The sequence below is a fragment of the Erpetoichthys calabaricus genome, chromosome 2, assembly GCF_900747795.2.
Source record: "Erpetoichthys calabaricus chromosome 2, fErpCal1.3, whole genome shotgun sequence".
Taxonomy (NCBI): Eukaryota; Metazoa; Chordata; class Cladistia; order Polypteriformes; family Polypteridae; genus Erpetoichthys; species Erpetoichthys calabaricus.
The window spans coordinates 117,672,471-117,698,553 of NC_041395.2; the positions used below are offsets into that span (position 1 = coordinate 117,672,471).

General features: G+C 37.3%; 1 protein-coding gene across 2 annotated transcripts in view; it reads right to left on the reverse strand.

Moving 5' to 3' along the window:
- Positions 1 to 26,083, reverse strand: part of cul3b (cullin 3b) — a 123,209-nt gene that overhangs the window by 67,819 nt on the left and 29,307 nt on the right. Inside the window, exons 3-10 of one of the 2 annotated variants that reach the window (XM_051923899.1) lie at positions 18,399 to 18,512; positions 14,872 to 15,032; positions 8,221 to 8,335; positions 6,711 to 6,939; positions 3,575 to 3,720; positions 3,269 to 3,445; positions 2,649 to 2,819; positions 2,316 to 2,423 (exon numbers count right to left, since the gene is read on the reverse strand). In XM_051923899.1, the coding sequence (XP_051779859.1) occupies positions 2,316 to 2,423; positions 2,649 to 2,819; positions 3,269 to 3,445; positions 3,575 to 3,720; positions 6,711 to 6,939; positions 8,221 to 8,335; positions 14,872 to 15,032; positions 18,399 to 18,512 (1,221 nt within the window). The remainder of the gene's footprint in view (positions 1 to 2,315; positions 2,424 to 2,648; positions 2,820 to 3,268; positions 3,446 to 3,574; positions 3,721 to 6,710; positions 6,940 to 8,220; positions 8,336 to 14,871; positions 15,033 to 18,398; positions 18,513 to 26,083) is intronic. The other variant, XM_051923900.1, reaches the window with a different exon arrangement.

Sequence of the window (26,083 nt, forward strand, 5' to 3'; positions counted from 1 at the left end):
AAACTAGTTTAATAGGATAATGACACCTGCTGTGAAAATGATATCCACCCCAAATTTAAAGGGGAGGTCATGACAGACAAGTGATTTTCTTTGTTTTTTTTTTTTGATGATAAAAACATTTCATTCACATGGATTTATTCACTCGTGCGGCACAGGAGAAATTTGATTTCAAAAACCATGCTTTTCCCGTGGAAACATTTTTATCCCTCTTTTTTAGACCAGAAAAAACTACCTAAGTATATGTTTAAGAGCAAGGCACCACATAAGGCGCGACAGTAGATTAGTACATTTATTTTACTGATTTGTCTTATAAATGTCTTTGTACAGAGTAACATTTACTAAATCTTATTTTCCATGTTTCTTTGTTGATGAGCTCCTGTTGAAGAATTTATTGGTAACAGAACACTTACTGCACACGCCAAAATGAGTGAAATAACAAATAAGAATGTGGTAATTATCAGTACAATTTTAACAAAATTTACTGTCCAGCATCAATGACAGAGCACCTGAGTAAAACAACAATAACATGAAATACATTCGCAACCATAAAACACAGACTTCATTACATCGCCATGCATGAGGAAGCAGTGGACAGGCTGCTGCACATGCATGTTTACTGATAGACAGTCCGGCGTTTTGCATGGAGCACACATTAAATCAAAAGAAAATTGACATTCAAAGATGTGCAAACATAAGGAGATCTGTGACAATCACACCTTAGAATGCGTGAGCCAAGTCAGAAGGAACATGTGAATTCCTTGGGGCATAGAAACAGGGGACTTGCATGATGGGCAGATGAATTCTGAATGTTTTGCGTGTCTTCCTTGCGCTTTGATGACATGTGTCTTATTTAACACTTTGTTCATCATTCTACCTTGAGTGTAACCATCCTCTCCTTCAAATTCACAATTTGGAATATATAGCTGCCGTGTCAGATGCGCTATATAGGTAGAAATTTTTTCATGTGCGCATCTCCAAGTCTGCGTTCCTCAAGCCCAGTGAGGGGATGCGTCAAGTATAAACCAGTCTTTATTGGAATGCAGTTCATGGATCTCCAAGGATCTCCATTTTAGTTGGAGTCTGAAGCCCTGTGTTCAGTATATTTCATTTCACATTTTCTGTATCTAATAAACCTCACCTTCACCTTGACCATTCTTTTATTATTAAAGTATTAAAAGAAATCTATTTTGCTCAACGTTTTCATTTTCTGGAAAACTCCTCGATAACTGCCTTTAATATTTCTAATTTTTTTTAATCACTGCTGTTATGTCCCCATGGCTCACTGCTTTGCAATTATTATGCAGCCGATTTTTCTTTTTTAATTTCTTAACTTTTTATTCACCTACTAGAGATTCCACTTCATTTCTTAACGTTCTGAAATTTTAAGATGAACTTGTCCTGCATTGTATGTAATATACTCTCAAACCCACTCTAGTGCTTGCCAACTAGTTCCATAATTCAAAGTATGTCCTAATTTGTCTCTTTTAGACTTTGCCACTATTGCTCAAATTTGCCTTGGTAAAATTAAATTTATCAGGATTAGTTTATATATATTAATAATCATACACACAAATATAATCTATGGCAAAACACTGTGAAACTATGTAATATAAAGATCATTAAATACTAAAGTTTTCTCTTCCACAACCTCAGGAACTTGCTCCTGATCATTACAAATGAATGAATCTGGACAAGTTTCTCTTTTGGTGTTTTCAAACACAACACTCAATGCTAGAAGGTACCATCCCTCAGAAATGTCCACACTTTCATATACTGGCCAATTTAAAGCTTCCAAATATGCTGTCAACAACTAGAAACCTAGACACAAGTACATCCTAAAACTCTTCATACGGGGCCCAGCCCAGAATTAAAACTGATGACTAATGACTATCAATCTGTGGATTATGTCACTATGTTAATAAATGAGCTGATGAGTAAAAAGTGCTCTGCATATCAACTCCCATTTATCCATCCTTTTTTCTGTTATTAATCAACCTTCTTCTACTTTCCCTGGGATGGGTGAAGTTGTATGAAAAGCACTTAAGCATTGAGTGGAGTAACCTGACAATTTAAATTAAATTTTAATAAACAAAGTGTAATATACAAAAACAAAATTATTTGATATTCAAATATGATTATGACAGTCCTAACATTAGCTCTTTAAACTTTGCATTATTTATTTTTAAATAAGCTTCATTCTCATCAGGTTGTTGAATGCTGAGTAATAACTTTTAGCTCAAAATCATAAATATAAATTTACAGTTACTTAAATAAAATGAACTTTGATAGATTTCAAGATGACAACATTCACTTACCCCTGTAGACTGTAGATGTTGTCTAAATTCATCCATTGTTGTGTTAGAGATACTCATATCTCTAAACATACCCTCAAGTTTAGATGTGAATTGGCAGCCACACTCTGTCTAAAAAATCATAAAAAGTGCAGTATATTTATGCCATCCATCCTCTTCCGCTATTTATGCTTACATATATATTCACTACTAGCAACTGTCAGAAGAAAATACTAAAATTATTCTAATGCCTTTTGATTTTCTAAAACATGGTTATTAAAACAAATATACACTTGTAAATTGACACACACTTAAATACAGTGCAATACATATCTTTTGTATAAAAAAAAAACTTACCTTTAATTTTGAAATCATATTTTTCTCCGAATCATCAGATACACTTTTATTAGTAAGTAGTCTCCTCGCCAAGTGTTGCTTGTAATACCGCTCAAATACATCTTTCTCTTGCATAAACCTAAACAGAACCATTGCTTTATCCAAAATAGTCTCCACTTCTTGTTCTGTAAGCTAGAGAGAAAGTGTCAATTTACTGTTAAAGACAATACATGACAAAAGCCATGAACACCAAAGGCAATGTTGCCAACTGATGGAAACTAAAATTGCTTCAGTTATGATATATATGAATCAAAATAAATCTTCTTAAATACATTTCATCAAATTATGGCCTTGCTACTGCACAACTTATGCAGTGTGATTTTATAATGCCTGTTAAAGTACTGCCAGTTTAAATAGAAAAAATGGAACAAGTAAAAAGATTTTGGTATTTTACAAACCTGTTACATAACTAACATAAAAATGACAGAATAAGACTGACTGGTCTCATCTCACTTATAACAGCTGTAATATTCTTATTTAATGAAACTACTATATGGCTCTTATCCTTTTTTGTTTTCGTATTGTTTTGCAGACGTATCTATAATTTTTTTTTACTTTAAGTAAGAAAAATATATACTTACTCCCTTGACACCTTTTTTTAATTTATCATCTATAAATAGAGATAAATACTCTGGTGATCGGGAATTAAGATTGAGAAAGTACTCAAAGTCACCAGCTATCGTCTGTTTAAAAAGTCTATCATTGCTGAAAGACTCTTGCAAAAAGCGGTCAAACCGGCTTTTCAGATCCAGAAGACCCTAATATTAAAATAAAAGATAAAAAAAATGTTAGATTCAAACATTATAAGAGGCACTGAATTAACATGTAGGTCGTATTACTCTAACCTTCCCAATTCAAAACCAAAACAACTGATTAACTGCAGTTACCTGAATATAATCCACAGGGTTCTTGCCTTCTCCTTCTTCTGAAACCAATGCTTTTCCTTGTTCCCGTAGGTATGAACTCATACACTCACACATAGTCTTCAGGCCATTTGGCACTCTGCTAAACAGCTTGTACATGCAAGCTAGATCTTTTTGTATAAATATAAAAAAGACAGTAAGTGTTCATTCTTCAAAACAATGAATTTCAATGTTAACAATGTTCTCATTTGTATCAGGCAAAAGAATTCAAGTTTATCTATTTACTCCAGATATTTAGCCAGCTTTACCTTGGCTTAGAACATGAAGTGTATTTTCCCCAGACACTAATTGGTATTTCTCATTATGTAACCTTACTCCTTTGTGAGTAAGTTAACTAATACAAAACACAGTTAACAGAATTTTATTATATTTTTGTGAATCTGGCTTATGAATTCAAGTTAAATTTAAAGTACCTATTACAGATAGTGGTCTTAAAGTAAATAGTAATTTTTTTCCATTACATTTTTTTGTGTGTATTCTGATTTCCTCTGCATATCACAATGTTATTAGCAGAAGGAATAGAATATTCAGGTAAAAAGTTGTAAACACTCTTTTCACAGGTCATGAAACTAGTATTTACTGTACAATGTTTAACGTTTTAACAAAATATGAAGCGCAGCAAACTACTGTTTAGAGGAAAAGAGAGATTTTTGTCAGTCTGTTAGGAAAACTATTTTTTAGAGATGTGTCACCATATACAAATGCTAAGTATCAAGGTAAAGAAAATATTTAAAATAAACAATCTGAACATTACAGAAAAAGAAAATATAAGATCATGAAGTATGACCCAGAGCTGCCCTTCTGAGGTATATACTCTTGCATTAAATTCAAGATGATGATTAAAGGGACACAAAGGAAAGAATCAATTGGGTTATGTAGTTGCAGACAGAAAGAGGGTATAGTACAGAACAAAATCTTAGAACAATTTGCCTACAGTTTGAAGTTAATGATGAGTGCCTACTATTCACTTACCATTTTATGACAAAAAACACATTTGAAAGATAAAGTTAAGAGGGTCTTCTAATACAACATATATCAAACTAACATAACCAAGTCTTGAGTTAGTTGATATTACAGAAAGAAGCATTTTCTCAATCCTTCTACCTAGAACTTTGGAGAGTATCTTAACATCATTATTCAGTGAAATTGGTCTGTATGACACTATAAGAAGTCTTCATTTTTCTTTGGAAAGACGGTAATTAATACTTGCTGAAATTTTTGAGCTAGAATTTTGTTGTCTCTTGTTTCTATAAACGTTGCTAATAATAGTGGAGCTAACTTATTTTAATTTTTTTTATTCCACTGGGTAGCCATCAGGGCATGCTACTATCCCACTTTGGAGCAAGTTTATAGCATCAAGTAATTGTGAGAGTGTCAGAGGTTTGTCCAGTTCCTCTGTACTAAGAGTATCTAGCTGTGGTATTTGTAATGTATCATAAAACTCATTAGGTTGCGTCTTGTCTTCTTTAAACTGAATAGAATACAAGTTCATATAGCTCTCTCTAAATGTGTGGGTTTTATTTTATGGTCAGTGATTTTATCTCCATCAGTGTTGGTAATTTCTGTTATTGCATTGTAACTTCCTGCTTGCGGATTTGTTAAGCTAAGATCTTATTAGCCTTCTCTCCGTATTCATAGTAATGATGTTGTGATTTACAGATGGACTGTTCCGTTTCTTTTGTTATCAAGAGATTAAATTCTGATTGCCGAACCTGTCTTTTGTCTATAAAGTGCCTCATTTGGAGACCTGGGAAATTCTTGATCTATTCTGGTAATTTCGCTGATTAACTCAATGCTTCTTGGTTTCCAATTTATTTTTATGGGAAAAACCCTTCTGAGTTTCCCATAGTATTCCTGCAGAGTCTTCTGGGGATGCATTTGTCTCTAAAAAATAATTTGTTTAGAGGTGAATTCTGTTCTCATCTGCCAATGACATGGGGTTAAGACACCAGCTATGAAATGAATGTGTAGGGCATAGTGATTAAGTTTTCAAGATCAGAGGGGCATGACTGAAGATAACAATAGCGTCATACCTACAAGATTTCATAGTAGGCAATAAATTATTATCGATGAAGAAATAATTATTGAGTAACTATAATGCACTAGTGAGAAGAAGGAATATTCTCTTGTGTTTGGATTTAAGAATATCCATGGGTCTGATAAGTTATGATGCATTACAAACTGAGTGATTGCTTTTGCGGTATTAGATGTTATCACTACTGTAGTTGAAGACCTACTCAGATATGGGTTTAAAACACAATTCAAGTCTCCAACCATTATAATGTTATGAGGGTTCATATTGAGAATAGATGCAAATACGTTTTGGATAAAATCACTACCACTCACATTAGGTGTATTTATCAAAATTTCTTTAGATTTGAATAAATTACCCATCACCTTTACATATTGCCCATCAAGATCATATGCTACGTCTGATGCTACAAATGATTGTTTTATGTAAAGATTCACACACCTCTAGTTTTCTTTGTATAGCTGGAGTGAAAAATTTGGTCATTCCAATTTTTTTGCAATCGAAATGGGTCCTTATTTATTAAGCGAATATCCAGTAAAAATACTATCTTGGCATTTAGGCCTGTTATGTGAGCGAATGTATTTTTCACTTTAGAGCGTGACTGAGACCTTTGACATTTACGCTTACAAAGTTTACTGTTTGATCAGAGAGAGAGAGAGACAGACACTGCTTCTGAACTTTTGAAAAGTAGTGTGCTGTTTCATAAATTAGCTTTAACCTTGATATCATATTATTGCCAGGTATTAAAGCTAAGGAGCATATTTTATGCACCTACAATTGTTGGATTGAAAAAGATAAATAAGTAATTTCCATACAAAAGAAGTAAAATCTGTACCCAAGTGTTAGTTATAAATTTATAGAAAAAGTGCTGCACCAATGATAGAAATTGTTAAATTTACTCCACACTATTGGTGTCTATAAAATAATCATAATTAGGGGGATGTTATCTGAAATACCATCAATCAGAATTGTTAAAAACAAATAAATGTAGGTTCCAAAGGAAAACACTTAATAAGATCAATTAGTATATCTGAATTTTAATACACAAAAAACATTAATCCAAATTACCTTCTGTCTTTCCATTTTTTAACATATGAACAAGCCCAGAGTTTTCCATTTCAACTATAGTCTTCATGTGCTTCGAGATGAGTTCCCTTTCAACTACTTTAACAATAGGTTCTTCTGTAGATTTGTCCAAGCAATGCATGACCCGCTCAATTTCTTCATTTATTCTAGCCTCTACTTTCTTTATATACACACTTGCACTATTCTCTGCTAAAAACTTTTGACTTTCCATCTGAAAAACATCATAATAAAACATGAATAACAATATAAACAGAAAGATGTATATACACTTGTAGTCAAAAGTATTATAACACCTTGGTTTTTTCAGATTTTCTGGAAATGCACACAGTTTAATGTCATAAAAAAATAAGTCAAAGAATCACTTAAGTGTACAAATTTTATTCATATTTTTGATTCATCAAATTAGCCACCTTTTGCTGATATAACAGCCAAACCGTGGTAACTCTTGATTCAGAATGGCAGTCATTCTGTTCAAGTCACCAAATCTGCCTCCAGCAAAAGAACCCCAGACCATCACACTTCCTTCTCCATGTTTGACAGTTGGTGTCACAAACTGACAAACCATCCTTTCACCAACTTAACGGCGTACCAACACCCTGCATAATGAACCGAAGATTTCAAAATTTTGATTCATTGGTCAATAAGATTTTCTTGCAGTCTGCAGTAGTCCACAGCCAGTATTTCAATGCCCTATTATGTCCTTTAAGGAATGGCTTTCTGACTACCACGTAACCGGTCAAATCTGCAGCACAATGTCTCCTCTTCACAGCAGAAACCGAGACTTGCTTCTTTCGACCACTGTTAAGCTGTGCTTGAAACTGTTGTGCTGAGAGGCACCCATCACAAACTGGTGACCCTCAAAAACTTATCTTCTGTTTGAGTCTGCTGATCTCTTCCTATCATAGATTCTTCCAGTTTCCAATTGCCTTTGGATTGTGTAAGACACCATTCTCACTAACACTTTAGATATTTTTTTTTTTTTGCAATTTCTCTAAATGAAAGGCTTACACTTTGAATAGTAATAATGCTCAATATCACTGTATTTATTAATTGCCATTTTCTTGCCATTATAACTGAACAGTAATATTCTTCAAGTAGTACTTCAAAGGGTGTAGTAACACAGTCTATTCTAACTCAGCTTTAAGACAGAGGGTTTTTAAGAATTCCAACAGAAGTTGGGTCACCTGTGCAAACTGTTTGCTTCAACACAGTACAGCCATAGGTTGTAATCTATTAGTTATTTCCTGAAGAAGGCACATTTGAAATATTCTGAAATTTCCCTTTTTTCAGTTTTTGCTAACCTAAACTTTAAATTTAAACCTCTGGCAGTTTACTGCTTACCTTTTCAAAATTTTAGGAATTGCATTTCATGTGATTAATTTTGAAGATAAACTGGAAAACTGATGTGTTTTAAAACTTTTGACCAGTAGATAGAGTGGGTGTGTATATCACAAATATATATGTACATACACACACATCTTTTAATACAAACCTGAAAAAATTCAGCAGACATCTCTAAAAAGGGAGCTTCAAAATCTTCCTCATACACAGATCTTCCCTCAAGGCCAAGAATCATAAGCATCTGACAGGCATTCCTTATCGCACCTCTAGCAAAGATTAAAAAAGATAAAACAACCTAAATTTACTTGTACGCAATGTTACTCAGATAAGGACAATTTTAATTTACAAATTGAATTTAATAAAAATGAATTTATAGAAAAGTGAAAGTGTGCCGCTACCTCAAACTTAGAATATATGACAGCAAATCCCTCTACTCAACAAACATCTTTTTTTTTTCTTCCCAGAAATCTGGATCTAAATTATCAACATGCAGAGACTTGATTCCAACTGTGAAAGCTTTGGGACGTTAAACTCAGTGAAAACAAGTCCAGATACTCTCTTCATTTGTGTTGTGATAAAAACAGTAGGAAATACACGTTATCACTTCTAGAAAATGTATTAAAAAACACTTGTGCCATAATGTGCAAATTGATACAATGGAACTTTCCTATAATTGTAATCTGCAAATGTAAAAAAAAATGTATTAAAACAACAAATCCCATGTTTGAGTGGTCTAAAAGTGCACATCTCTGACAGGAAGAAGAGGCCTGCTTATAAAACTTTGTGATTACTAGCCAGTAGAGCACATTGCTAGCATTGGCATTTTACAGTGCTTAACATACATGAGTACACACCCTTTGAAAATTAAGATTTTTATTCCTTTCTCAGTGAATTCTACAAGATATTCCATGAGATTTACCTTTGTCTTGTCTCTCAAAAGTTTAGAGTCCCAATAGTTTTTACCTGTCAACATGGGCCCTAGCAAATGCTAAATGGACTTTAGCAGTGGCTTCTTTCATGGACAACACCACCCTTGTATGCCACTCCTCTGCAGCATACACTGTATTGTGTCACAGGATACACTCACCCCTCTTTGGCTTTCTAGTACTTTAGCTAACTATGCTATACTTACATGGCTATTTTCTGCACTTTTTCCTGTCACAAAATGCCTGTGTCGAGGTGTTAGCTTATGTGGGCAGTGCGGACATCTTTAGAGTGTTTGCCACAAGTCTATCCTTTCTGAATTCCTGAATCAATTTTGCTACTGAATTCCAACTGATTAGAAAATGTTTTACTAATTTACTTGTAGCCTTGATCTTTCTTCTGTAAAGAAGAATTTATTTCAAAAGTCTTGGGACATTTCTCTTCCATGTGGTACCTCTGGATTGAATGGAAGTGTATTATATTCAGTTATCAGTTATCTGGTGGTCACCTGTGTAATGACTGATTAGATTCATCGGCTGATGAATTCTTGTTACTCAGCATTTTATCAAGTGTTATACCCAAGACTTTAATTGGGGTGTACTCATTTTTGTACCTTAAACAATTATTTAAAAACATCTCAATTATTTAAAAACATCTCAAGTTTTGTTTTTGTAGTGACAAATCTCATTTGCAACCAAAACCCACATTTGCTGGATTGTTTCATGGTATTGCATCCCATAGAATGTACTAATTCTAAAGGGAGACGGATGCTTTTCTCAAAAATCTTTTGGGGTGTACTTATTTATGCTGGCCATGGTAGAAGCAAGCAAAGATAAAAAAAAATAGGTATTTTGTTTTGTTCTCCACATACAAGCTTTCAATTTAGTTGTGAGACTCACCAAACAATGTAACAGCCTGTTACAATACTGAAACCAAAATGACTCTGAAAGGCTTTGCATTATGGCTCGTGTTGATATATTTGCTCCACGCTGTTAAGTTGGTCATAAGAACACTAAATACCGTTTTCTTACAGTACTCTTAATTGTCTAATTCTCTTTAAATGATTATTGATTTATAGTGATACTGTAACTTAATTTTTTAATTCTATTTTTCATTCATAGAAATTTGACAAGCAACAGGAGATCACTGAGTCCACCAAGCTCATCTTTTTAGCTAATAGCTAAGATGTCCTAAAATCTCATTTAGATTGACAGATACAACATATCTTAAAGGTTGTCAAGTTTTTAGCTTCAACTACATAGATCAGCAATTCCAGATTACTACAGCTTTGCGGAATGAAGTGCGCCCTAGCATCAGTCTTAAATGAACTTCCACATAATTCAGGTAATGCTGGAGACATTAAGCCCCTCAGATTACAGTAACTATAATGTTCATTACATACTGTGTGTTTTGTGCCTACTGGTAAAGTATTAGCTGCATCATCTACAAAAAACAAACAGAGATATGCACCATAAACAACAATAAATGGTGATACCATTGATGACTATTAAAAAATCTATGATCAATTTGAAATAAACTTTGTACAGGCACATTATAGCTATTTAATATTAGCAAACATGAAAAAAGTGATTACCTCTTATTTAAGCTGTTATCCATGTTGCCAAAGTACACATCTTTTAGATCATTAAATGAAATAGCTAATACAGCCAAAAAGTTATAACATGCAATAATTTAACATTTAATGAAAAAAAAATACACATTGCAGAGGAGAAACAATTTTAATTATTAAAAAAATATTTAAAATTAGACTCACTCTTGCTTTAACGCAATAAACCTCTACTCACCTCTACCTTTACACTGTTTACCTAAAACATGACACATGCTGTATGTTGAAAATCTCTACAAAATTTGGACAACCCGTCACATGACAAAACCTCTGCAGGACCAAACTTAAAAAAAAAAAAAAAAAAAAAAAAAAAAAAAACACATCCGTGCAAATTGTAAGGCTCAATTACTATGTATTCACTGAACTTAACAAACCGGAAAAAAAAAGCACAAAAAGTGTATTTTGCAAAATTTTTAGAAGTATCAGTCAGTACTTTTTACAGGAATCAGATTTCAAATTTTGCTGTAGCTAGCTATTAGTCCTTTTTATTTTTGCTTTAGGAATTTTTCCCATTCACGTGTGAGTAGAAATGCCTCCCTGGAGTTAATCCAAATACTGTAGACAACCGCGAAGACGCGTTTCAGAGTTTGCAACCTCAGTCGTTTGCGGATTTTTCCTTAGAACATAACTAATAATTGTTAGCGGAAACCGCAAATATCCTCCACAACTTTTTATGGCTTTTTTCATGGCAATACTGTATACTGTAGAGAAAACAGGAAGCAACCATAGAGGAAAACGCAGCTTAGGATGGTGAAAGTAGCCAATCCAAGAGCGTTGTACTCTACTAGAATTTGAAACAGCAACTCCTAGCAGTCCCTGCAGTGGCTCTGATTGGTCTTCTGCTGAGAGTGCAGGGGCTGTTGGAGTCAAAGAATGTCAGCGCGGCTTTTAAAAAGGGGGCCGGAGACCAAAAAAAAAAAATTTTTTTTTTTTGTAATTCGTGTTTCAAGTTCCTGTCTGTCTGCCTTCTGTTGAGTTACCTGTACTTATTCGTTTTGTCCTGGATCGTTTCGTGGTTGGGGTCTGGATTGTCTGCCTGTGTACTTGAGGACTGTTAGTGGATTCATGGCCATCCTGCGAAGAAAGGAGCACTCCTGAGCCCGTCCACCTGTCTTCACCATTTCAGGAACTACCGGTAGGAGTATCTTTACATTCCCATTCAACGTGCAGAAATCTGGACTATTTTCATCATTACATTTAATCTGTTGCCGTTTTTCATGGACTTTACCACGTGTGTTTTGTTTGTGTATGTTGTATTTAATGCATAATCGCCGAAAGGGGAACGGGCGTGATATCGTTGTTTTAATTTATTTCATTTGTTTTCATTACATTCTTTATTTGCTGTTTGATTACCGGTTTGCTTTGTTTTTGTCTCTTTTTGTGAGTGCGTGCGGGTCGGGCCAAGGCTGGGTGCATCCCTGGAATCACCACCATAAAAATAAACATCACCGTCTTCTCGACGGTGTGAATCTTAGCGGCACCAAACCGCTACAGTGTTATTCATTTCTCCTTGCTGCTGATTGACTGCTGTCCAGTGATGCATTTCCAGGTGAGTGTTCTTGTATTTTCCATTTTGTTCTTCTTAAAGTCCCAAGATGCCACCGAAACGCCCTGCACCTTCTAAGGCTTCTGGCAATGAAAACACACTTGCAAGAATTACAGTACATATAGCGGTAACATCTGTATTTTACATTCTAGCACTGCAGGAGACATAGCAGTACAGTACTGTACAGTATATGGGTTTACCTTTACATTCTTTTTTTAGGTAATGTATTTAGGTAATTGAGTTTGAAATGAAATTAAAGTGTATTGGGGGCATATTTAAGGTTTAAACTATAAAAATAGGTATTTTTTTAACAACATAATTCTTGGTTTTTCACAATTCGTGGGTGCTCTAGGAACGTAACCCAAGCAAATTTCGGGGGTGTACTGTACACACAATGCACTTACCCACATATTCTCAAAAACATGAAAAATATGAGAACTGTGAGGTCTATTCCAAAACTTGAAACACTTATTTTCGGACATACGTTTGTAATAACACACAATAACATAATAACAACATACGATCTTGAAATAGTTTTTTAAACAATGTCTAGTTATGACAGTCAACCTCGTTTCAGCTTCAGTTTCTTCAGACTGTAGGACATTAGTTTCCAGACTTTATTGATGCCTAGTAGAATGCTTTCTTCTATTCACATAACATATTGCTTGTGCCACTGAATGTAATAAAACCCCAAGGAATGACAGATCCAACTTTTTTTTTTTAACATGCTTCCCCTTTTTTCTTCTCAAAATGTACATTTGGCGACTACAGCCAGAGAGTTAAATTTTTGTCTCATCAGACCCGTTTTAATTCCAAAACATCTATGGCTAACTAAAGTGTTGAGTTGCATACTTCAGACACTGATGTTTGCAATGAGATTAAGGATAAGGTTTCCTTCTGATGACTCTTTCATGAAGATCAAATCTGTGGAAACAACACTGTACAGTGAAATGTTGCTGCATTACTATTCCCATGCCAGATAACCCATCCTATGAATTCTTTGCATGTCTAATCCATCTACAAACATTTATATCAGAACATTTTCAGTCTTAAGAGATTCTGTCTTCACTTCAGCAGTTACTCTTAAGTTCCAGATCTTAATGACATTTTGGACAGTGAACATTGTAAGAAAGAACCATTTACATATCGTTTATAGACTTTTCTGTCTTTGTAATAATCAATTCTCTTTATTAGCAGATCCTCAGTCAGCTGCTTAAAAGAGTTCTATTATTACGTAAACAAAAATCCCTGTGCGGTTCAAAAGATCAGAAAATTTATTAAGTTCTGGAATCATCTTCACCCAACTGAATTAAGCCCTAATGAGTCAAATAGGTCCTCAGGAAAAAAAAAAAAAAACTAGTGGAGCATAATTTTTACACATGCTACACTTTATGTTTTATTCTCAAATTTGTTACATTCAGCAAAAAAAAAGTTCACATAAAAACTTAGGTATAGTTTACAGAACAAAGGCCTTGTTACTAATGAAAACTCAGTACTCCTTTCATCAGCTTACTATAATCTGGCAAAACATTAAGAAGGCACATTGAGCTGCTACGTAGACATATAGTTTGCAAGGAAAAAGGTCGGCATCATGTGCAATGCCAGGTGGTTGGTGAGTATGTACATGACAGATGCTGGAAGATTTATCCTTGGGAATATAAACTGACTCAAGACAAGAAATATTAACGGACTATTAGGACATGGAAGTTAATTTACCATTAAGACAGCTGTTGAAGATGGAACAGGAGGCACAAAAATGCCAGTTAGATACACAAGGGTTCACCTCTGACCACAGCATTAGAGGTACTGCCAAACTTCATTTTTGGAGTATCCTTCCAGGCCAAACAAGAGAAGCAATGGACAGGTTTTGGGATAGTCACAAGCACCAAGTTAGGAGTGTCTACTAGCAGAAAAACTGTTCACCTCAACAACTGAATTACTATGTTGTGCGAGTATCTGGTTTAACAACTCTTCATTGAATTTTGGCTACAATGCTCAAAATTGCACCATGTACTCAACAAGTAATTCTACTAATGAATGGCTAAGAAATATGGTGGAAGAGGCTTGAATAGAAATACCTGCCTGGAGTAAATCCAAGTATCAAATTTTATATGCTTGTATAAAAGAAATACCAGGTTTGAAATGCATGGTTGCTCATGAAGTAAGATGAAATGTTTCTCAAAAATTGGTAGAAAGAGGTGCCAAGTTAGTAACTATTAACCACTTGGTGGTGAGTTCGCTTGGACTGTTAGGGTGATGGATGCAGCTGAGCCAGGAGAAGCAAACAAATAAAAGTAGGTTGTTCTCGGAATGTCTAGAATACAGTGCTGTTTGGACTGATTTCAACTCTTGTCTCCGTAAGTGCTTCTTCTGCATTTGCCAAAATTTTGTTCAGGTCTGCCACTCCAATGGTTGAGAAGGTATGACAAGGTAAAGATCTGGGGATTGATTGATGCCCATCAAGAACAGGCCAGCTTCAGAAAATACTGGGCCAGATCCTGGACATGTTATTACATTTTCAGCTACACTGTGAACACCTGGGAATTTCACAGGAATTGGTTGCTATAGATAGTTTGATCAGATGTGCTGAGCTTGCAAACACCAGGATTAATGGAAAATTAATTGCATAAAATGTTGAATGATGTGTTGGTAAAAGAATAACACATTTAGAACAGTCAATGTAAAAGAAAAAAGACATAGTTTACCTGTCTACTACTTCACCTTTCCTTTCTCTTGCAATCATATCCAAAAGTGTTTGCCTTAAGTGATCTCGAATGCATCCATATCGAACAACTTGATCTCTAAAAATTATTAACCCCAGATTGTAGACATTCTCAACATTGTTCTGCTGGACATATACACGGTCCTACAAAAAGGGAAGTTATTTTATTCTATTTATCTAATTAAAAACATTATACATAAGATTATGAAAAATTATGACTCGTAATCCAAAGATTTACTATAAGTGAAACAATAAGTATTATAAAGTTATCAAGGTATCATATAAGAACACTTATTAATAGAGGCTGAATCTTGTAATAGTTTCATCTAAGGAGTTGGAAAGTTTGTGCTAGGAGTTCTTCTATTTCTAGTATAATTCTTGGTTACAGTGTTGCCTGTCTACTACAGACTTTCCTTCATTCTAATTCTAGAAAATCAACTGCACATAGGGCAAAGTGAATGTGAATATGCAATGCAAGTCTCATACATCCTTAATTATGCACATGAGTAAATCTATCTTTTATAACATGTTGCTGAAGTGTGCATTCAAATGCATACTTTCTCTAAATAATATTACAGTTTTTAACAGTATTATTTACATTTTCTTTAAAGTTAAACCTGATACCTTATAATGAATTATAACTTAATTTAAAAATCTTGACAAAGTAAAATTAAAATATCAAAAATATTAAAAGCAAGCTGTGATAATATATTGGAAATGTAAAACTGAACTGTGGGAAAGCAGAAGGAAAATAAGCAGACAAAATGCAGGCTGAGAGGGAAAACAGAATTAACTCCACTTCCTTGCTGTCATACCTAACAAGGAGCCTCAGTTCCTGTTTAGAAATCACCTTTGTTTGGAAAGACAAAGTCTCAAGAGACTTTATGATATTGAACATTACCTATTAATAACTTCAGACTAATTTTATACCCCTCTTAAATTATTCCTGTATTTTATAAAATTCTGCTTTTATTTTCCCAACCAAACATTAAATACACTGTACCTGGAAGGTATATTAAATCACAAAATTTTTAAAACAGAACTAAAAATAAAAGTCTTCAGAGTATGTTGTGTTTCTCAGAACATGCTAGGGAACATTCTAGCTTTTTTCCTAATGGTTAACTTGTAATACCCTTGTCACTTTGTTAGAAGATTTTATCTTATCATCAAAATAGCAGGCAGGCTTCTGACCAATGACAAGGAGTGGCATTTTTTTTCAATGTTAGATTCTCTCTTAAACAGAAACAGGTATACCACACAATTTGCACTATAGGCCTTGTAGTACCTGTCATGCACAATGCCTCTATAATGATTCTGTGCAGAAAGTCGGCAAAATAGCTTTTTATTAGTCAAAACATGTTACATGCTGTTTTGTGCTCCACAAAACAAGAACACATAATAGCACAACATTTTCTTTTCTTACACAAACTGAAGAACATTTGAGTTTTTATGTTTTACAAATGAAACTAATGAACTAAGTATTGTTTTATCATAATATGTTTCTAATTTGAAAATACTTACCAGCCATTCACATTCTCCAGAAGTCGCTTCTGTAACAATATTTTAGCCAGCATATAACTAGATGTCTGACATAAGGGTTATGCAAAAAGAGGAAATGGGGATTTTTATCATGGCTATTTTGATATTATTTTCTGTTTGCTTATTGCTGGTGCCCATAGAAGCTTCTTTTGTCAGGAACTTTGTTACCTCCATTTTTGGTAAAACAAAGGATTAAAAATGTTTGCCATTACTACAAAGGTCAGTGTACATACACACATTACCCAATGTAAGCAGTACCAAACCTGAACCCCCTAAGTAAAGTAATATGGTCTCTGTCATCCATCACCCTATTTAATACATCTGGATGGGTATGCATTTGGAAAAACTCAAAGGATGCCTTCAGCTCACAATGTCTGGGCACTTCCTGCTTAAACATAGCAGGGGATCCGTAATGGTATTGGCGGGAAAATAATGCTACAAACACACTACATAAACACCTCGTATAGCCTCTTCAGTCATTAGAAATAAATACCACTGAAACATTTATGGGAAATTGTAGAGTGCAAAGTACAGTTCTACCTCAGTTATCCCTCAAAGAACGGGAAACTTTTCTTCTTGAAGAATGGTGCAATTTTACACTACACATAACTCAGCCTTGTATGCTGCAAAGGATGGCACAACTCGCAATTAGGTTCTTGATTAATATATTTTTAGGTGTCTATAATGTGGAGAAAGCATAATTTTTAACCCACATTCACATATAGTAAAATGAAAAAATATTTTGAAATATTTGAACCTTGATTGCTAGATCAGATGATAGTACAAAAAAACAAAATCAATGACCAAAAAAAAAAAAAAACACAAACAAAAATACAGTGGAACCTCGGTTCACGACCAAAAAGTTCGCCAAACTTTTGCCTCGGTTCACGACCACACACTCGGTATATGAACAAGCCAGGTTCCCTTTTGGTTTGTACATGTTCAGTCTCTCCCTGTGCATTTCCTGTGCAGCAAGCATGAGAGAGAGAGAGAGCGAGCGACACACACACGCACACACACAGAGGCAGCACACACACAGGCAGCGAGAGAGAGCCATGCACACACACACAGGCAGCGGGCAAGAGAGAGCTGCGCACACACACACACACAGGCAGCGAGAGAGATAGAGCAGCACACAGGCAGAGAGGGAGAGAGAGCCGTGCACACACGCAGGCTGCTCGAGAGAGAGACAGACACGCTCTCTCACACAGGCGCTCCAGGCTCGCAAAAGAGAGAGAGAGAGAGAGAGAGAGAGAGAGAGAGAGAGAGAGAGGGAGGACTGGACGCATAAGGTAGAGAAGGCTTGTTTTTCTTTTCAGTTCTGTTTACAGCGATCGGTTCGTAGCCTGCATTGTTGCAATGTTACTTTTCTTGGTGTTTTATTAAATTACGGATTTTTCAAATGTTCATTTTTTCCCCCTGTGCTTAAAACTCATTAAAAAAAAGTGTTTTTAGTGAGCGGTTCCTAGCACTATAGCGTGAACTATTGCAGTGTTAGTTTTCTCTGTTGTTCAAGGTTTTCTCAGTGTTATTCAATGTTTTTACATTTAGTTTACTATTACGCTGTGCATTCTATGGTTTAATTAACTATATTTGTGCTTAAAAATTAAAAAAAAATATATATACATACAGTACGTACAGTCTGGAACGGATTAATTGTATTTACATACAATCCTATGGGGGAAATTGCTTCGGTTCACGACCAAATTGGTTTACGACTGGAGTTTTGGAACGAATTATGGTCGTGAACTGAGGTTCCACTTTACTTTTAAATTTGCTAGGTTTAAATTTAAAATATATTTAAATGTGTTTTCGGCTAATACAGTCATTAACAACAAACTAATAACTAAGACCATTTGCTAAAATATTCACCATAAGGAGGAGCTAAACTTCATCAGAAAAATATATAAAAAAAAAAATTAAAGTTTCTACTTTTCAAGTTAAACATGAAAAAAATACATTTTTACTCACCATATACATTAATATGTCTCTGATCATTACCATGGCTGTCTGATGATCATTCCAAGCTTGATTTAATGTTTGCAAGAAGTTATTATTTAATGAGTTTAATACATCTTCTCTTACCTATAAAACATATTTATTAAAAAAGAATCAATTTTGAATAAAAAGTTCAAATACATACTCAATATTATTAACAGGGTAAAACACACTACAAGCCAACTTAATCGAGTTCAAGGCAAATGGTTGAATAGTATCAGGTGCAAGGCAGCAATCAACATTAAATGGAGGACCAATTCATCACCTGACACATTCATACTGAGGCAGCAGTATTACAGTATAGGATTTTTGCCACAAATACAATCCTTATATAAAAAAAAAAAAAACCTTATCATTGTATATATGTCCATCATGTATTCTAAGAACAAAATAACTGCTTAATTTTGTCTCTATCTTAACCTTTTGATCACTCTAAGAAATACTGTGCATCATGCAAATTGGGCATAGTAATAACAAAGTAAAAGAATGAGGCAGGAAAATCAGCTGGTTCTAATGAGAGGAAAAGACAGAAAAAAAAACTAGCATTATGAACCCTATTTACTTTACATTTACTAATAGCACTGGAACAGGCAATGTGAAAACACCAGTTCAGCAACACAAGAAAAAGAACAGTGACAACCTTTTCAGTTTTCACCCTTTTCTGAGTTCTTATTTTAAATGTATTCAGGTGTTTAACCAAAATCTACTATTAAATAAAGGGCACCTTGAACAAATGTATCAAATGAACAAAGCTATATACATATATATTATACAGTCATATGAAAAAATTTACTTTCAACAAAAAAAGATAACAGTGGTATGTCTTTCATTTCCTAGGAACATCTGAGTACAAGCAGTCCCCGGGTTACGTACGAGATAGGGACTGTAGGTTTGTACTTAAGTTGAATTTGTATGCAAGTCGGAACAGGTACATTACTTTAATGTTAGTGTTGACCGACTGTAACCAAGTGCTCTGCCAATGAATGATGGAGTTTCACCTGTCTCTGACCTTTTTATTATTTCTACTTTATTTTCAATGATGATGATTTTTCTCTTCTTTACTGTATCACCAGCACTTGCATCAGATTTGTGTTTCAGAGACATTCTTGAAGGGTGAAGACAAAAGGTTAAGATGAGCTCTTCTGTACAGCACTGTACACGCTATCACAACAGATTAGGCACCAGTCATCAACACGTCTGATGTATAGGGTGGTCCAGATCTAATTATGCAATTTTCATTACGCTATAACTTATTCAGTTTATTACATAGAAAATCACCCGAAAAATCCCGGACCATCGAGAAGTGTGTGAACTGACGACACAAAGAATCATCTTTGCGCCGAACTGGAATCGTCCCCGCATAAATCAAAGTCATACAGACGATCTGGATCTGAAGAATTAGATTTGGACCACTCTGTACTGACAAGAGACAACTTCCTGCTATGTGCGTAACAGTACAAGCAGGCTTGCTATTGAGAATGAATGGAGGCAGCGAGGGGCAGTTCATCACCAGCCCACCTCACAGTCACCTCCACTACAGTATGCTGCCTGCAGTATACCGCCGCACCACCGCCCCCATTCAACACGCAGCCATCCGAGGCACACTACAATGCTACCCCCTGCCTCCCCGTTCACCCACAACAGGGTCACCACTTGCAGCGGGGGGTGGGCAGCGAAACCGCTTGCCGCCAGTAGCCAGCCAATGGACACTACACTGCGCGAGCAGCGAAACTGACCCCTCCAGCCTCCATCCAGCCACTGCTTGCAGCATCCCCAGGCCGAAGATGATGGAGCGGCAGTTATTGAGGCGCATGCGTTGCAGCCGCGGCCCCGTTTGTATGTTGTAGGTCGGGTGTCAATAACCTGGGGACTACCTGTACTGGGGTGTTTTCCAAACAAAGATTTTTAGTGAAGCAGTATTTAGTTGTATGAAATTAAATCAAACTAGTCAACCCGCGGCATAGCATATGCCGCATAATCACGCCGCTTTTTTAATGATTTTTAAGCACAGGGAAAAAAATGAACATTTGAAAAATCCGTAATTTAATAAACCACCAAGGAAAGTAACATTGCAACAATGCACGCTACGAACCAACATACAATCATTGTTCAGTACGCACTGCCCGCCTCATGTGCCCGCCCCCAACGCTTTTGTCTCTGCTACAGTCCACATGCACCTCTGAGCCATGTTGTCTTTTCTTCATTGTTCTTTGCGGTTCAGGCTGCTTTTCAATATATAATCCACCAAGTCACCTGACCATGGTAGTAGCGAGGGGCGGGGTGTGTACAAAGGGCAGGGACGTAATCAGTGCGAGCGTATGACCCGCACTTACTGGGAATTCCTCGTTCGTGGGGAACAATTGCAAGCCCCGGTCTCTATCACGAATGGGGTTCAACGGCTTACCCACGTCTGTCGGCGCCAGGTACACACACGTTGATCCATTCAGTGTAGCGCGCGTGCAGTACCGGACATCCAAGGGCATCACAGACCTGTTAATGCTCAATCACACGTGGCTGAAAGCCACTTGTCCCTCTAAGAAGTTGGACGCCGACCGGTTGGCGATCGCGTAACTATTTAGCAGTAGGGAGTCTCATTCGTTTTCGGAATTAACCAGACAAATTGCTCCACCAACTAAGAACGGCCATGCACCACCACCCAGAGAATCGAGAAAGAGCTATCAATCTGTAAATCCTCTCTGTGTCCGGGCCGGATGAAGTTTTCCGTGTTGAGTCAAATTAAGCAAAATTTGTGTGTGGTGAGTTATTGCGTCCGGGCACATGAGCAGGCACTGTGAATGCCTTGAGCGTGGTGGGACACATGCCGGGGAATAATGAGTATCTATATATCTTCTTAGATATAGAAAGTGTCTGATGCGGTGTTTGGTGAATTGTTGCAGTTTGTGAGTTAGCAGTTATGATGGTTTTACACTCCAGTATATTGCGGTGAACGCTGGTAACAGTCAGGCGGGTGTTCTCGTCCCATGCTCTTAGAGTTGGTGGGCGTATCACTGTATCGGTTCAAGCTGTTGGGCGGTGCTCTGTCGTTTGTATCCCATGGTCGGAGGACTTGGTGGATTATATATAGAAATGCAGCTGAAACCGAAAAGAATAATGAAAAGTCAACGGGCTCAGTGGTGCATGTGTACTGTAGCAGAGACGAAAGTGAGTTGGTGAGTTGTTGCGTCTGGGCACATGAGCAGGCACTGTGAATGCCTTGAGAGCGTGGGTGGACGCGTGCTCGAGTTGGTGGGCTGGGCTTTGTGAGTTGACTGACATGGCTATTTTTTGCGTATCCCATGGTTGTCTTCCGGCAGTGTGAATGCTTCGAGAGACAGGGTGTCCTTGTTTGGTGAGTTGTTGCAGTTTGTGAGTTAAAAGCTGTGATGGTTTTACATGCTGGTAACAGTCAGGCAGGTGGGCAGGCAGGCGTTCTCGTCCTATGGTCTTAGAGTTGGTGGGCGTGGCTCTGAGAGTTGTCGGCGTATCCCATCGTCTTAGCTTTGGTGGACGGGTCTCTGTGAGTTAGCAGGCATGGCTATATCGTGTGTATCCCATGGTTGTCTTGCCTGTTCTGTCGGCTTAGTGAATTATATATATAGATTTTGTAGACAAACGTTTTCTGTGTTCCTGCAGGACCACCTAAGAAGAAGCATGTTTGTTGCGGAATTGAATCGCTGTATGCAGCATGTAAAACAGGTTGCGATGGAGGACGCAGTCGTGCGTCGTAACCGAAAGGAATAATGAAAAGTCAACGTGGCTCTGAGGTGCATGTGGACCGTAGCAGAGACGAACCCGACTGACGCGGTGATTGGTGAGTTGTTGTGTCCGAGTACGCCACATAATTATGTATTGATGAGTGAACACTTCCTGAAAGACACAGTTGTCCAAATGGGGTGGGTCTGAGGATACGACTGTAGGTGAATGAAAAGATGCAACTCTGGAGGGGGCAACATACAACTGTCTGTGACTGGCAATTGGAGGACCGTCGTCGCATGCCCATTCAGCGATTCACATCCGCGACAAACAGTTTTACACGCTGCATACAGCGATTCACATCCACGACAAACATGATTTTTCTTAGATGGTCCTGTCGCGTCCACCCTCGCACTCGAAGCATACACACTGCCTGGTCATGTGCCCACTCGCAAAGAGCAACTGACAGAGACACGCCCACCAACTCTAAGACCATGGGATACAGAGCAACTGACAGAGACCCGCCCACCAACTCTAAGACCATGGGATACCCCTCGCAAACTGTTTTACACGCTGCATACAGCGATTTACATCCGCGATAAACATGCCTCTTCTTAGATGGTCCTGCCGTGTCCACCCTCGTTCTCGAAGCATACACACCGCCTGGTCATGTGCCCGCTTGCAAGAGCAACTCACAGAGACCCGCCCACCAACTCTAAGACCATGGCGTGTAAAACAGTTTGCGATGGTGGACGCGGTCGTGCGTCATAACTGAAAAGAATAATGAAAAGTCAACATGGCTCAGAGATGCATGTGGAGTGTAGCAGAGACGAATGGGAATAACGCCCTGTGTTGTGAGTTGCTGCGTCCGAGTTGGTGGGTGTGGCTCGGCGAGTTGTCGTCGCATCCTCATCGCATCCAATGACGCCGTGTTTTGTGAGTTGCTGCGTCCAAGTTGGTGGCCGTGGCTCTGCGAGTTCTCGTCATATCCTTTGGTCTTAGAGTTGGTGGGCGTGGCTCCGTCCTGCGTGCTTCCATGGGTGTCTTGCTTGTGCTGGCGGCAGCTTAGTGAATTATATATATATATATATATATATATATATATATATATATATATATATACACATACAGTGATCCCTCGCTATATCGCGCTTCGCCTTTCGCGGCTTCACTCCATCGCGGATTTTATATGTAAGCATATTTAAATATATATCGCGGATTTTTCGCTGCTTCGCGGGTTTCTGCGGACAGTGGGTCTTTTAATTTCTGGTACATGCTTCCTCAGTTGGTTTGCCCAGTTGATTTCATACAAGGGTCGCTATTGGCAGATGGCTGAGAAGCTACCCAACTTACTTTCTCTCTCTCTCTCTTGCTGACGCAAGGGGGCTGTGTGCAGCTGCTTCCTGAAGGACATGCTGCACGGAGCTTCGCATACTTAAAAGCTCAAAGGGCGCGTATTGATTTTTTATCTCTCTCTCTATCTCTCTCTCTCTCTGCTCCTGACAGAGGGGGTGTGAGCTGCCGCCTTCAACAGCTTTGTACCGGCGGTGCTTCGCATACTTAAAAGCCAAAAAGCCCTATTGATTTTTTTTTTGACTGCTTGCTTTGCACTCCTTTGAAAAGGAAGATATGTTTGCATTCTTTTAATTGTGAGACAGAACTGTCATCTCTGTCTTGTCATGGAGCACAGTTTAAACTTTTGAAAAAGAGACAAATGTTTGTTTGCAGTGTTTGAATAACGTTCCTGTCTCTCTACAACCTCCTGTGTTTCTGCGCAAATCTGTGACCCAAGCATGACATTCTAAAAATAACCATATAAACATATGGTTTCTACTTCGCGGATTTTCCTATTTCGCGGGTGGCTCTGGAACGCAACCCCCGCGATGGAGGAGGGATTACTGTATATATATATATATATATATATATATATATATATATATATATAGATAGATAGATGTGCAAAACTGGCTGTGCAAAAATTTGGGTTCCCTTGTAATTTTGCTGATTTGAATACATGTAACTGCTCAATACTGATTACTTGAAACACCAAATTATTTGGAATAGCCCGTTAAGCCTTGAACTTCATAGACAGGTGTGTCCAATCATGAGAAAAGGTATTTAAGGTGGTCAATTGCAAGTTGTGCTTCCCTTTGACTCTCCTCTGAAGAGTGACAGCATGGGATCCTCAAAGCAACTCTCAAAAGATCTGAAAACAAAGATTGTTCAGTATCATGGTTTAAGGGAAGGCTACAAAAAGTTCTCAGAGGTTTAAACTGTCAGTTTCAACTGCAAGGAATGTAATCAGGAAATGGAAGGCCACAGGCACAGTTGCTGTTAAACCCAGCAGGTTTGGCAGGCCAAGAAAAACACAGGAGCAGCATATGAGCAGGATTGTGAGAATGGTTACAGACAACCCACAGATCACCTCCAAAGACCTGCAAGAACATCTTGCTGCAGATGGTGTATCTGTACATCGTTCTACAATTCAGCGCAATTTACGCAAAGAACATCTGTATGGCAGGGTGATGAGAAAGAAACCCTTTCTGCACTAACGCCACAAACAGAGTCACTTGTCGTATGCAAATGCTCATTTAGACAAGCCAGATTCATTTTGGAACAAAGTGCTTTGGACTGATGAGACAAGGATTGAGTTATCTGGTCATAACAAAAAGAACTTTGCATGGCGGAAGAAGAACACCGCATTCCAAGAAAAACACCTAATACCTACTGTCAATTTGGTGGAGGTTCCATCATGCTGTGGGGCTGCGTGGCTAGTTCAGGGACTGGGGCCCTTTTTAAAGTCGAGGGTTGGATGAATTCAACCCAATGTCAACAAATTCTTCAGGATACTGTTCAAGCATCAGTCACAAAGTTGAAGTTACACAGGGGTTGGATATTCGGACAATGACCCAAAACACAGTTCGAAATCTACAAAGGCATTCATGCAGAGGAGAAGTACAATGTTCTGGAATTGCCGTCACAGTCCCCTGACTTGAATATCATTGAAAATCAATGTCCATGCTTGGCAGCCATCAAATTTAACTGAACTGGAGAGATTTTGTATGGAAGAATGGTCAAAAATACCTCCATCCAGAATCTGGACACTCATCAAAGGCTATAGGAGGCGTCTAGAGGCTGTTATATTTGTAAAACATATGGTTCAGGAAGTCCTAGAAACATTACAGAATGCTAGTGATATGGTACATGAAGATACCGAATCACAGTTTTGACTCTAATGAGAATGACAGACTGCTTAGTATAACTTTGAAGCACTGTGGCATGCATTTTTATAGTCCGCTGTATATTCACTCTCTGTTAGTTATCTGAGCAGTGCTCTTCCAGCTCCAAGTTCTTTGCGTAACCACTCGAAGTTTCATGTGAGGAGCCCTTTGATCTGAATGTTACTGGCCATACAAACTTTTGCAGGGGATTGCCATCTGATCAAATGCCTTTGTGTCGCATCAGACCACACTGCTTTTTGCAGTTTCAGATTCCATTCCACCACAACCCAATCGAAAGCCACCAAATCACGAAGCACAAACTTGCATGAGACACCACTGTTCAAAGTAATGTCACTGAATAATGCCACGACACACTACTGCTCAGATTCGCATGGGGAACCCCAATCGATCAAATATTGCTATGTCATGAGCACTGGAAGGGAAGGGGGGAGGGAAAAAAAAAAAGGTTCCCACAATTTATAATTCCCTAAAAAATTCATATAGAACTGCAAGATCGTCTAGGTGCAAGAGACCATTTCCAAAAAGGCACAAAACATTTATATAAAGGTGGAAACCTTCTACCAAACAGCAGAACTTTGCAAGGCTATGTAATATGGTATCAAAATTTGGTACAGTGATAGCTGATAGACAGGGACACAAAAGAAAATTGATTCCAAGGTTGTGCATCATAAAATGTTTTGGTAATGTACTATAAAATCCAGTTTTAGAAAAGAATAACCTACA